The 15000-nt window shown below is 37.0% G+C and overlaps 1 protein-coding gene across 3 annotated transcripts in view; it reads right to left on the bottom strand.

The window, feature by feature from the left end:
- The window catches only part of LOC136833434 (uncharacterized), a 144629-nt gene that overhangs the window by 72511 nt on the left and 57118 nt on the right, over positions 1–15000 (bottom strand). For all 3 annotated transcript variants that reach the window (XM_067095592.1, XM_067095591.1, XM_067095593.1), the window contains exon 2: positions 9909–10002. In XM_067095592.1, the coding sequence (XP_066951693.1) occupies positions 9909–9959 (51 nt within the window). In that variant the 5' untranslated portion in view covers positions 9960–10002. The remainder of the gene's footprint in view (positions 1–9908; positions 10003–15000) is intronic.

Raw genomic sequence — 15000 nt, 5'->3', positions numbered from 1 at the left:
CTACTACTACTGCTACTACTACTACTGCTACTACAACTACTACTACTACTACTGAGAGAGAGAGAGAGAGAGAGAGAGAGAGAGAGAGAGAGAGAGAGAGAGAGAGAGAGAGAGAATGGGGGGCCGGGTTCCAGCGGAGATGGGCTCAGGAAAATGAAACGAAAAGCCTTCCTCATCACGTACATTCCCAAACTCAGAAAACTACCATGAAGGCACAAAAAAGCTGAGAAGTTTCTCTCATTATCAATGCAAAGATAAACACCGCAATAGTTGTCACATTAGGCACACATTCCACCTAAACTTCCTCACTTCGAACGTAATTTCCCTCCTTTTCCAGACGTCCATCGCCGTGTGAGTCCAATTACGCGGACCTTATTACGTGAAGAGATTACAGCGAGCTATTATTCCCTACGGGGCTTCGTTGCTCCTGAACACGCCGTGAGAATGAGGGTATGCAGAGGACTTCTGTCAGTTTTTGTGCCGGACTTACCATCAAATAGAACCTGATAATGAAAGCGCTTATTACGTTTTATCGGAGCAGAAATGTCACTGCTAACTGAAGCGAGATATGTATTATCAGTCATGCCTTTCATTACATATCGCAATAATGACAAATGTATACAATGCAGTTTATAGTTGCGAGGTGGCGTATGTAACCTCAGCAATCAATAAAACCACAAGCCAAACCAATCCAACATTCCCAAATGAGGATGATTTTAATACCTGAGATATTTTGCTATGGTTCGCAGGACTCGTATCAGCGTTTTATCTTTACTGCTTATGAAACCAAGAGACAGTTGCTGTGTGATATTCCTCTTGTACCGAGACACAATAAAATAAAAGATAATATAAGAAATACATAAATGAAAGGTAATTGTGCCTCTGAACAAGTGTTGCTAAAACGACCACAATACAGGAGTTGGGAATAACATCTCAATGCCTACCACCACTTTTGTTAAATGGTCTAGTTCGCATAAATTTACTATATCCCAGGATGGCGGAGAGATATAAAGGTTACTTTACACACTATGAGGTGGTGAACCTTATATATAAGCAGTTTTGCATGGACATCAAAAATATTAATATGGAAAAGTGTCTTTACAAACTATTACTCATAAACAGCTGAAAAGTCAAATATTCGTTTTCCACTATGAGTAGGATGTCCAATACTTCCGTGTATAAATCAAGAATTGTGAGATAACACACGAACATCTCAAATTATGTCTTAGTGATTATGACTCGAAATATTGTAAGTGCCCTTTACGCTTACTTGGCAGAGTACATTAAACTAATTTTAAAGGATGTAAAATTATGAAAGCTTATTATTACAATTTAAGAACAAAATCATCTAAATCGTTAGAGATTGATTTTTTTGACAAAAATCTTTGGCCAGGAAAGAATTAGGCCATCTACTGACCCTGACTCAGATGGAAGCTATGTTCGAGCTTGAATGTAAGTTACCAACCCAATGATCCCACACTAATCCTGGGCTTAGCTTGAAGTTGTTTAGGCTTCCTTAGCAGTTCCTGTCCATAGCGGACATCGGTTTTCTTACGCCAGGACGACAGAGGTTAAACAGCCTCCGACAAATGAATATTGATTGAATGATTGATTGATTTATGAAGTTTAGGTTGTAAAGCCAAGTATTGGGCACTTCCGGCCATTCAGTTCTTAAGACAGTGAAAAGAGGAAGTTAGAATGACTGGACAGCCAGATAAACAGATTAAAAAAAAACGAGATGAAATACAACGACTTCAAGGTGGAATCGAGAGAAAACCCTTGAGTTGCACAAGAAGTAACAGTTAGAAGTGTTGACAGCAAGACTGAAGAAAGGAAGAGGTAGTGGAGGTAAAGTAAAAGGCTAAAAAGTGGATGCAGGGACGCTGCAAACACGCTTTAGTTATGCCTAAAATACACCTCCTGAGCTGTATTGACGGCAGTGCTCTCTACGACGAATAGATGAATATCAGAATTTCCACGACTTCGAAGCATCCACATTCTTTAATACTTATTCGCTTCCACTGAAATTCCATATCTTACAATTCACATCGTGGTTTGTCAATGCTGAGAAGAGTAAGTGCATTTTCAAATCGATTTGATTTGCAATAAGATTAATTTTCTTGCAGTCATGATGCTCTCTGAGATCTGAAATCATATTGAACAACGTGTTTCTGCTTCTGAATGCCTTGAGCATACATACAGCCGCGACAACCAAGTCTGGAGACTTCATTATCGTGCCTTGGCAATCTACCATTAAGAGAAACAAGATAATGAGTCCCAAAGACCGGGTGGCCCAAACTTGCATAATCTAATTAAGAAGCTCAAAGAGAAATGCTAGATCGTAAGAAATTGTTACGATGAAGTAAGGCAGATATGAAATCCAAACAGTATTTATTTGAACTAGCTATTCGATAAGACAGATATATCATTAGTATGATGATAATTTACTCATTGAGGAAACCAGGTTTTTACTCTAAAAGATATATTCTTTTTTTAAGGGACAAAGAAGCGTTCGACTCTCCAACCTTTTAGAAGTGATAATACATTTATAATTGTAATCCAGTTAGAAATACTGAATTATCATCGAATTAAAAATAAAACTTATTAAGAATTAAAAACGACAATGTAATAAGAAGGATTTAACTTGGAAACAGAATACAAACTGAGTGTAGTTATATATCAACATACCACGCAAATAACTGATTCGTTCCCACAGAACTGCAATAAATTTACAAACAAGTATGACGCCTACATAAGAAAATATCTCATTCAGAAATAATCGTACAGCTGAAAGAATGAATGGACTCCATAAAAAAATGCGCATGTCATTAACGATGAAAGGCAATCAAGAAAGAAATTATCAACCCTTCAAGGCAAAAACATCTCCCAAATAAGTCTACAGTTCATTAAGATAAAACATTTAAACGATACATTTTAAAATCAAGTGATAGTCATAATCTAAATGACAAAGCACTTGGTTATTCATTATATGTAATATTAATCCCGTTTAAGCATTGCTCAGTTAAACCCTCAGGCATCAGTGAAAGTCATGTTCTCAGGGGACGACCTTCAAACGGCGTTATTCTTGAACTTTGTCTATTGTTTTTGTTAATATGTTAACAAGAACTAGTCATGTTAAGGCCAATGCCACCTTCAATAGCAATGTATAATAAAGCGCTGGAAGACACCAATCTAAGCGATATATGATAAACGTTTCAAGACACTAATATGAACAGTATATAATACAGAGACGTAAGACACTAATCTAAGCATTATATGACCAACGATTCAAGACACTAATCTAACCACTATATGATAAACGATTCAAGACATTAATCTAAGCAAGATAAATAAATAAATAAATAAATAAATAATATATAATATATATAAATAATATATATATATATATATATATATATATATAATTATTATATATATATATATTATATATATATATATATATATATATATATATATATATATATATATATATATATATATATATATATATATGTATATATATATTTATATATATATATATATAATAATAAAGCGTTGTAAGGCACCAATTTAAACAATTTATGGTAAAAGTTATAAGACACCAGTCTAAGCAATATTATAAAGCGTTGTATGACACTAATGTAAGCAATCTTTAATAAACGTTGTAAAACACTAATCTAAGCAATGTATAATAAAATGTATGGCATCCGCAGAAGAACGACGCAAAACGATACCATTATTCTATCAGTCATTTCAGGATTTCAAATAAGAGTAGAGAAACCGATAAAGTTCCCTCCGAGATACTATTCACATTTCAACCTTCATTTTTGTTTACTCCTTCATGTACATTCAACATCCATTTGTCCTCCATATATCCAAACATCTGTTTCCATAGACACCTGTTAGGAACAATCGTTTGCCGATTGTTCCCTTGCTGGGTTGTTGCCTCCTTTGTTTTTGTTTGTTTTAATTGCTGGCGAGTTGACGTCTGTTGGATGGCGTCAGACTTCTTTAGTCAGGTTCTGGAGCGCAGAACGAATCAACGACCAGTCACGTTCAGAGCGGCAGAGAGGCAGAGTCTTGGCAGCAGAGCAGCGGAGAGTATCTGAGGACGAGATGGTTGTTGTATCAACTCTGTCTTGATTGCCCAGTGTTCGAGGAGGACCTCCATATTGTTTCCAAGGACGAGATGGTTGTCGTGTCGGCTCTGTCGAAGTTGTCCGGTATTGGATCGTGGCCCTCATTGTTTGAGGAAGTGCTCCCGTTTTGCTCTCTATCAAGATGCCGCTTCAGTGTTAATTTTAATTATGTATTATGCTGCCTATTTTTTTTTTCTGTTTACAGATTGTTATTGTCGTTGTACTGCCTATTTTGTCATTATTGTTTATTCTATTTGTATCTGTATGATTTTATGATATTTCATGGCCTTGTTATTGCAGTGTGGATTTGTTTATAGATTCTTTGACTGGTTTTACATATTATTGTTAGTTGATCATTTTGTGTTTTTGCCACCCAGAACCTTGACTCACTGTATATTATGTATATAACTCTTTGTAAACAAATTAATATTAAGGTCACTTTTTTTGTATTCTGCTCCTTCCTCCTTTGTTTGTCACCTCTCGTCAGTCATTTCAGGCGAATTGCTTGTTTTCTTTTAAGAACCTGTTGATCTCGAGAGGCGAGATCATAATAACACCACTTTATTCTTTCGAACCTTTTACAAAAATCCTGTTACCTTTCTTAATAAGTCTTCTCTCATCTCGCCATCACAAAAAAACTCTCTCAGATACCTTTATTAATCAGCTATTTCCAAAGTCCAAAATAAGATTTATTGTTCAGTCTTCCTGGCTTCTGTTTGCCATCATAAGTAACTCCGTGAGGTTTCTCTGCTTACGAGTACTTCTTACGAGTACTTTCTTCCTCTCACAAGTCTCTTCTCTGTTATCAACTAACATTTCTGCAAATAGGTGGATGTGGCGAAAGAGGATTTGGGACGGAAGGGCCTTAACCCTAAAGTTTTGTGTGTGTGTGTGTGTGCGCGCGCGCTTTTGATAAAGCAGGATATCAAAAGATTCAAGATGTAGTTGTGACGGGAACTTTCATGAAAACCTAGTCTGATAGGGTGGATTTGGGCAGCAGACCAAACGAGGAGAAACTGGTTTTCTTTTTCTTTTCTTTATTATCTTAAGTTTTGCATTTCATTTCCCTTTGTTTCAGTTGTTCACAGTTCTGCCTTTTGCATTGTTCACTTCATCCACTCTTCTACGCGTGGTCTGAGTTAACCCTGCCCAGATCACGGGTCTCGCATATGTGAACAACACTATTCCCAATACCAGACATGGTTATTTTTTGTACAAAATGGTGAATGGAAGAAATTACGGGAGAGAGGAATATAAGGAAAGGTTTCGTTATAAGGGATGAAGAATTATACAAAAATTAAGAAAGATGGATAGGTAGACAGACAGAGAGAAAAAGATGAATTAGTAAAATTTCACACGTCGTCATTCTAGTACCACATACTCGGGCAGCGCGAGAGACAGAATATGAAGAGGCAGCAACAAGAGACTGCCAAAAGTAAAATTAATTTTTTTACTTGTCTCTCAGTACAGATTAGATGGCTGTTGACGCAGAGCAAACTAAATACTTCAGGAGATGGTATGAAAAATATTCAGCTATAAATTGAAACTAATACCAAAATAATCACATTGAAAGATGACTGATTTTTTTCCCCAAAAAACAAGCGCTCTACAGAAAAGATACTGTCGAGGGCCCAAGGCTGCACGATGCAGGGTGGTTAGAAATGGTAATATTTTTGAAAGCTCCTTAGTTCCCTGTGCAGATATTCACGTTGAACTTTCCCAGTCCACAGGAATTAACATCCACAGAATGAGAGACTGCACAGAAGTGGAGCAGGGTGGAGGGACAGGAAATGGCAGATATAGTGGAAGTTTACTGCCACGAAGGCTCATACTTAGTTCAGCCGATAAAGTGTAACTGTAACAAGGAACGTTGTCCAGCCATATGTCTGGAGTGTTGTTTTTGGCCCTTCTTCAGGTTGGCAGAAAGCAGGTGCATTGTAATGGTGACAGTATATATTTCTGTACAGTATCGAAGGTATATATATATATATATATATATATATATATTATGATATACCATTATAAAAAAATGTCAATATATGACATTGCTACGAAACCTGTCGCGCTTTTTTTTATCATGCTTCCATTGTGATGACGTGATTTATATACAATCATGAAGCTACAAATGTCGTCACTTTAATATCAAATTTGTGCTACCAGGAGTTGTATGTTCCAACCGATGGAGAATTATCACCATGGAAGGGGAATTTATATCCTGTGATAAATGAATTTCGTTGATGGTACGACGGGGATTCGACGAACATTTTCCCGTTTTGACATGGACCCATTCAACGTGGCTTGCTCTCAACTGAGCTTTGTATGTAAGCGATTATACCACTCCTTTATTTGTGTTACGCCCATTATATATATGAATCTTCTATATATATATATATATATATATATATATATATACATGTTGTGTAGGGATGATAATATATATATATATATATATAGGCGGGTATGCCACATATAGCTTTTAAAATTTATATGCGCATATAGTGCTGTCAACTCCAACAAAACTGTTGTGATTGTGAATCATTTGTGTTTTGTGGACAAAGGTCGGATACTTTTTGAATCATGCTACCAACGGCAGCCAATGTTCATTAAACCCCTGATTGTACGATCAGATGAACCAATGGTAATGTAATATACTATACAATTTCGGCCAAGGCCAAGCGCTGGGACCTATGAGGTCATTCAGCGTTGGAAGGGAAATTTAGAGCGAAAAGGTTTGAGAGGTGTTCGGGAGGAAAACCCCGCAGTTGCACAATGAGACAATTGATAAGAGAGGGTGGAGAGTAAGAAGGAGGAAAGAGAATATGAACGGAGGTACGGTTTAATAATGCCTACAGTGCACCACATGAGATGCATTAATGGTATTACCCCCTAGGGGGGATGAGCCATGTTGGTCAGTACTTGGGTGGGTGATAACCACGTAATGCTAGACAATGTCACCACATATATCTTTAGAATATTCGTGGTGAAGAGGGTAGGGCGAGTAACCTCATACCAAAAGTGCTTACTGAACACCAGAGGGAGAATTCCATATTCTGGAGCCACACTCCCAAGGTGGAGAGGTGCATTGCTTAAAAAGTTATTTCAAAATATGAACAGATCGGCAACAAAGTTCAAAAACGTAGTAAATAAATATTTGAAAAATAATAACTATATAAAACTCCATTAAAATGTTCTAAACAAAGGGTTCATGCAAACAAAAGTCTAATTAATGCAGTCACTCAGTAACATCATAAAATCATGCGAGCAAATTAGAAGTCTTTTCATTTATTTCCAGCTCGGATACAAGCTAGCGGTGACAGCGCATGCAAAAAAAAGTGCGATTAAGTCTAGAAGTTAAGAGATCATTGTCACCATTAAAAATGCACAAACATGCACACGTACATACAGACACACACATCATACATACATACACACACAAACACACACATACATATATATATATATATATATATATATATATATATATATATATATATATATATATGAATATATTTACACACACTATATATATATATATATATATATATACTATATATATATATATATATATATATATATATATATAAATAATATATATATACACATACATATATATATACATATATATATATACATATATATATATATATATATATATATATATATATATATATATATATATATATATATATATATATATATATGAATATATTTACACACACACACACACACACACACACACATATATATATATATATATATATATATATATATATATATATATATATATATATATATATATATATAAGGCATTTTGTGAGTATTAAATCAAGAGTTCATAAAAACTTCAGATACCTGCCTCATAACTAAAAGAACTAAAGTATTTGAGCACCGGTGCGCGACGGATACCGCTAAATTTTCTTTCAAGGGAAAGTGAAGAACCCGTGATTAGCGTGACTAGCAACGGTAATTTATAATCCAAAATGGAAAGTAAGAATCTCTGCTACGCCGCAGACGCAGTTTCCAACGAGAAATTTTTCGAATACGATCAACCCTCCTAGTTATTATTATGCAGAAGATGACCCTATTTCTATGGAACAAGTCCACAGGGGCCATTGACTTGAAACTCAAACTTCCAAAGAATATGGTTTCCATTTGAAAGGAGTACCTGAAGGTGACGGGAAATGCAGACAGAAGAGATCAGTTATTAGAAGAGAAAAAATTACTTGACAAATTAATAGATATATAGATCAGATTTACGTAAATCATTATGAAAAGCTGATAGGCATTGAAATGCAATTCACGAGAGAGAGAGAGAGAGAGAGAGAGAGAGAGAGAGAGAGAGAGAGAGAGAGAGAGAGAGAGTCTTTAAAAACAGTTAGGCAAATTTAACTTTTAGATCCCACGCGATAAGCCAACGGTTCCAGAGCAGGAAACTGCACTGGGGAGCGAGATCATCCACACAACTTTTTCTTTTCATAAGAAGTAGTTACAGGCTCCGCGTGATCCAAGTCTAAAGCCAAATGCTATCATTAGATAATTTCATGATAAGCCTAAGCACACACACACACACACACACACACACACACACACGGCGTCACAGAAGTTCTTTTTGTGATTAAAATTGAATTGTTTATCCTTGAACAAGTAATGTAAAAGTTTGGTAGAACTTGCAACCTGACGTGGGCGCTTTCTTTCCGTAGATTTTTTTAAGAGTTTCATTTGAATCTTGATTAGAAACTTCAATCTCCATGACGAAGCAAACTTTCGTTATAATTTCTGTGTGGCTTTCAATTAACCGTCAGTCTGCGTGTCATTTTATAAGAAGAAGCGTTGTAACACCTTTATTTGCACACTACGATTAGTGTGAAAATGTCGTTGTTTCTGTTCCTTTGTTAATTTACTGTACTTAGTTTACCTAAGTGTTTACGAACTCACGCCACTAACTTAAGAAGAGACTTTATCACATAGTAAATACCTCTAAAACCAGGTTCTCGGCAGAATTTTGGTCCTAACGGATACGCCTGTATTCCATAATTTGCTTCCAATCGAATAATTAAAATGTAAACGCACATTTAAACAGATTATGAGTACAGTAATAATGTTGACGATGATGATGACTATATCGATTAATACTATAGGCAAGCAGTGCGGTTATACGAATCAGCTCATGTTTTCTTAATCAAAATATTATCGAATGTCAAATATATGTACAGATGTGTGTGTGTGTGCGTGTAGAGAGAGAGAGAGAGAGAGAGAGAGAGAGAGAGAGCTAACATGCGTGAGAAAGTAACTTCATGGTCATTTCCCACGAGCTGCGTCCTTCATTGCAATGGCATAATCGAAGCGAGTTCTTGAACTTCACCTCCTTTCAAATCTCTCAAACGAATTACAATTGTAGTACTGATAATTCTACGTGCTATACAAAAGCACAATGGAAGAAAGTATTTTTACTAGGGAGTACAATGATACCTTCATCAGGAAATCTAATAACTGATAATAGAGGAGCAAATCCCTTAGAAATTATTTCAAAAAAGATTTTGAAAACTCGCGAAACAATGTGAAACTTGGATGAGTATAGTAAAGGAAAACCAAATGTTTTCTAAATTAGATTTCACATTTTCACTTCCACGTTATCGTTTATAGGTCGACGCCTTCTCGGTCTTTTTACATCTATTAATTTCTCTCTCCCCCCTTCCTAATTTACCAAAGTTTTACCCAAACCCACGCCCCACCCAAAAAAAGGAATTATTTATAATTGCCACTACTCACCTCTATCTTGGTGGCAGAAGGCTGGACCACGTTGACGTTTTTGGTCTGCATACTTCCTCGCTTCCGGCGATCGTTACTGTGCTCAGCTGATCATCTGTAAGAAGACAGAAGCATCCTGTTAATAAAGGAGAGGAAATGCGTGTAATTCTTTTTATAGATACTGTGTTATTCAATGGTACTTTTGCCAGTGTTACTCACATATTTCATGAGGCTGGTGTTTAGTTGTAAAACAAAATCCGTGTCATTTAACTTCTTTTCGACCAGACATTTTGAATGATTCCTTGCTATCTCATAATAATTTAGTAAAATAATAATTAACATTATTATTTTACAAAAAGAAACTATATGTAGAAAACTTTACAGTCAATGGATTAAATAGCGCCACATCACATCATGGATAGACAAGACACATGAGCAAAATAAAAAAAATAGTAACAAAGTATGAATTGGAATTATGTTACAGTAGCTCAATTTTCGAGTACTGAAAGAAAATTACTGTTATGTGTACAATCATGGTGTTGATATTTTACAAGTTTGTGGAAAATAAGAGATTTCTGCCGCAATAATAATAATAATAATACTAATAATAATAATAAAGGGTTTCACTCCATATCTCAAAAACTCGTTTTTTTTCACTCATTTAAATGCTAGGTTTCTCATACAGTGCTTAAGTGAGAGAATGCTAAATAAGTATAGTATACACATAATATATGCTATATATATATTTATATATATATATATATATATATATATATATATATATATATATATATATATATATATATATATATATATATATATATATATATATAATGTTGGTGAAGACAGGAAGTTAAAATGAGTGAGAAAATGAAAATGCTTAAGGAAGCTGTTGTTCATAATATAAGGAGGACAATTAGGATGTATATAGGCGCCAGGAATTGATAGTACTGCACAGGTGAAGGCATGATTGAATGGCCGACCAGGGTGTGTAAGGTATTTCTGGATGAGGGAAAGTTCCCAACGGAATGTGCGAGAGGAAAATTTGTTCTTATGTATAAGGGCACTGCGAAAAGAGGGGAGGAAAAGAATTTGAGGGGCATTATGTTACTGTATGCCAGAGAACGCGCATGACAGGATTTTGAATGAAGAAGTAAGACGTATTTTAAAAAGACTGACAGAGGAAAAAAAGTTAAGTATACCTTAGTTTAACCAGACCACTGAGCTGATTAACAGCTCTCCTAGGGCTGGCCCGAAGGATTAGGCTTATTTTACGTGGCTAAGAACCAACTGGTTATTTAGCAACGGGACCTACAGCTTACTGTGGAATCCGAACCACATTATAGCGAGGAATGAATTTTTATCACCAGAAATAAATTCCTCTAACTCTTCATCAGCCGGCCGGGGAATTGAACTCCGGCCCATCGAGTGACAGTCCGCAGCTCTACCGACTCACCCAACAAAGAGCTAAGGAAGAACAATGTAATTACAGATAATATCAAGAGGCAGTGTGTATCAAGTGTTAAGTCATACTTAGTTATGTGAAAATTCTGAAAGGGAAAATGCTGTTTGTGGTCTACATGAACCGTAAAAAGAAAAAAGCAGAATCGACACATTTACAATTGGGAAATGATGATACACGGTGCAGGCATCTGCAGAGGGCTATTCAAAGTTTTTCTTATGCAAGAATGGCTAAGACGATGGTATTTTTGTCTCTATGGACCCTTGGTATCCATTGATGCGAGAAATAAGAGAAAGGATGGTACAGTACATGCGCATGCAAGGTTGTGGAACAGAAGGAGAGCATCTATGGAAGCTAAGTTGGTATGTATGAAGGGAGTGTTCAACCAAGACCCCTTCATGGAAGTGAAATTTGGGTGTACTGAATAAAAACAAGGGAAAAAAAGTCTGAAGGCGTTGACATAAACTGTTCATATAGCATATTACACAAAAGACTGAAAGAACGAGAAATGGAAAGATTAAAAAACGTGGAAAGAAGTTTTGTGCCGCTGAAAAAATGCATCGGAGTTTGAGGAGGTGTAGTCATGTACTCATGTACATAGAGTGGGAGATGTTAGGTAGATGACAAGAATAAAGAGTGCATAATTCGGATATGTGGGGATGATTTAAGACAGATGAAAGGAAAGTAAACTTGGAAGAGAAGAGCCTTAAAATCTATGAACTGAGAATGTGCGGGTAAGATAGTGGAGACTGGTGGTTCAGGTAGCGGTTTTCGTTACACTGCTGATGACACTTCTTTGTGCATGAGGGGGTTTTCTGCATCGGGGTTCATCTAGATTCCGCAGTTATGCGATAAATGTGGCAGTGACTGAGGTGGTGGTGTTCCTCTAGTCACACGTTACAGAAGCTACTATCTGATGAAACCCAGGGACTCTTTTTGTAGCGATGGTATTCCCTCAATATTGAGATATATGGATTTCAATATCGGGGGAGGGTGGAGCCATTCTCTGCTGGAATATTTCAATGAGCAGTTCACTCAGCCTCTGCTGACCTAAGCATGCCAGGCACTGAATATAGTACCGTAGGTGTCAAGAGATGAAATCAAGTGTCTTTCACTTACACATCAGCACAACTCAATATAAGGCAGGCTGTGATCGTCATAAACAAGCAGAATATTCTCAATTGTCTACGATAAGGATAAAATTGATATGTAGGATAGCATTTCTCTGAGAATGGTGATGTTTCCGGCGACTCTGAAACGAGGTTCTTTAACTTGGGAATACACTGATTCCTTATTTCTTTTTTTTTTTTACATTCGCCTCCTTCCGTTTGCAAGATATTACCGGTGATGATGATGATGATGAAGTGGAAGGAAGAATACAAAGGTTATTCGAAGCTAAGAACCTCATGTTTTTTTCCATAAGTTTACCTATTCAAAAAAAGGTAAAACTGAAACTGAGAATAAAAACAAAACAGCGAGAAGAACGATCACAGCATCATTAATCCAAAAAAGTGTAAAATGCAGGACTGTAAAGAATATGAAAAGGGAAATAAGTAAATCCTCATACAGGGACCGGTGTAAGGAAAATCGAAGTTCGGGGAAGTGCTACGAAGTCTAATATCACCAACATGACGTACGATGTCATTCCATAGAAATGAAATGACGACCACTGTGATTTTCTCTCGCTATCTGGTGAGGCGTCTCCTCCAGGTAAAAGAAAGGGTGAACATTCCGAAAGCAAGACAAATCAAAAAGTAAGGAGAATGTCTCAGTGCAGCCATTTCTTTCGCTCAAATTTCAAAAGGACATGAGCGCAGAATAAAGGAACCAATTGCTAGTCTTACCTACATTTCCCCAAAGGAAATGAGTGCTACAAGCATCAAGAGCTAACGCTAGGCTTCATTACTCAGAGGCGGATTTCCTGAGAGAGAATATCCCACGACTGTTTGATGGATGGTTTCATTCCGATGGGGCTGAGGACCACCACTCTGAGACCCCTCCTCTTTTTTCGATGTGATGTAATGGAGGAAATTATTACCTAGCACTGATCTCTCACGCTTGTTTTGATTTCTCTCTTTATCCCAGCTGCCACACACAAGAATTTACTAACAATCAAATACATAATCCACTGATGATGTCAAGAGGCAAGCTGGGTTTTTAAGAATGCAAGCTGGTATTGTTTTTCTCGTCCCGCAATCGAAAACAGCCTACTTGGTTATGAGCCACGAGGCCAGAGAAAATATCTCATGAATATCGTACGAACGACCACCTCATCGAGAAGCTTACCTCGTCGAGGCCCCACCGTATTGATGACGTACATTTTGAGAGTATTAGCCACGTTCTGTTTTAGTCTTTCTCCGCGCTAGCTGCGACCATTTAGGTACTTAATTCACTTAGCCAACAAGTCAACAGAGGCATACTGGATTTTTGGGAACGCGCCCATCCGTCCCTTGTCATCCGGTTTGAGAATAGAACGCGGGTCCTTCCGTTTGTGAGTTGGGGTATTGAGACCCTGCTTGAGACTGACCACGAGCGAGAGCGAAAGGACACAGAGAGAGAGAGAGAGAGAGAGAGAGAGAGAGAGAGAGAGAGAGAGAGAGAGAGAGAAACAAAATAAAAAGAGGGGGGAAGCGGATACAAGTTATGGGATATGGGAGAGAGATTATGGAGTCTGCTGGAAAAAGGATGCGAAAACGTCCAGGAAAGGATCAGAACGCCTGGTTTGTGGTGGTGGTGGTGGTGGGTGGGTGGGTGGATTTGGGGGGAGTGTGGATGGGTTAACAACAAGCCGGGATATGACCGGGACAGGAAAACAGGTGTCGCCAAAGCAAACCGGATGTGGCTCCATGGGATACCTGTGACCAACCCCCTTCCCTCCCTTTGCCATTCACCCGATCGCTACCATAACTTAAAAAGAGTCCCGTTTCCTAGCTTGCTGCTGCTCCTCCTCTTCTTCCGTCCTTTCTAATTCTACGCGGCTGCTCTGTGTTGGAAGAAGAAGAAAAAAGAGATTCGCTTCTCTTAGCCTTTGTTAAGCGAAAAAAACATGTGATTAGTTCCTCTCAGCCTTTGATAATTCGATTCTTTTAGCCTTTAACCAGCCAAACAAAGTAGTGATTCGTTCCTCTCAGGCTTTGACAAGGGAAAAAACTAGTAATTCATTGTGATTCGTTCCACTTAGCCACAGAATAAGGCGAAAATGTGGTTTTCGTAATGCAGGGACCTGGTCTCTTCTATTTCACTGACAAGCACAATATCGGAAGGTTTTAGCAGTCAGACAAGAACATCGGCTATTCATTTAGCTTTTGTTATTCTCGAAAATTAAGTAAAAATATCACTATCACTTAAATGCATGTATACTCTGCCAAAATCCGTGTACATTAAATCTCTCTCTCTCTCTCTCTCTCTCTCTCTCTCTCTCTCTCTCTCTCTCTCTCTCTCTCTCTCGTTTAGATTACAAACTCTCTCTTAGAGAGAGAGAAGGGAAAAAATTGAGACGTGATATTCTGTTTTCCACACACACACACACATATATATATATATATATATATATATATATATATATATATATATATATATATATATATATATATATATGATTTGCTTACTTCTATCTCAGTCTTTCTTGTGAAGTAAACAGTAAATAGTTTG

The sequence above is a fragment of the Macrobrachium rosenbergii genome, chromosome 51 (assembly GCF_040412425.1).
Source record: "Macrobrachium rosenbergii isolate ZJJX-2024 chromosome 51, ASM4041242v1, whole genome shotgun sequence".
Lineage (NCBI taxonomy): Eukaryota > Metazoa > Arthropoda > Malacostraca > Decapoda > Palaemonidae > Macrobrachium > Macrobrachium rosenbergii.
The sequence above is the reverse complement of the archived record's forward strand: the minus strand, read 5'-3'. Positions and strand labels throughout refer to the sequence as shown.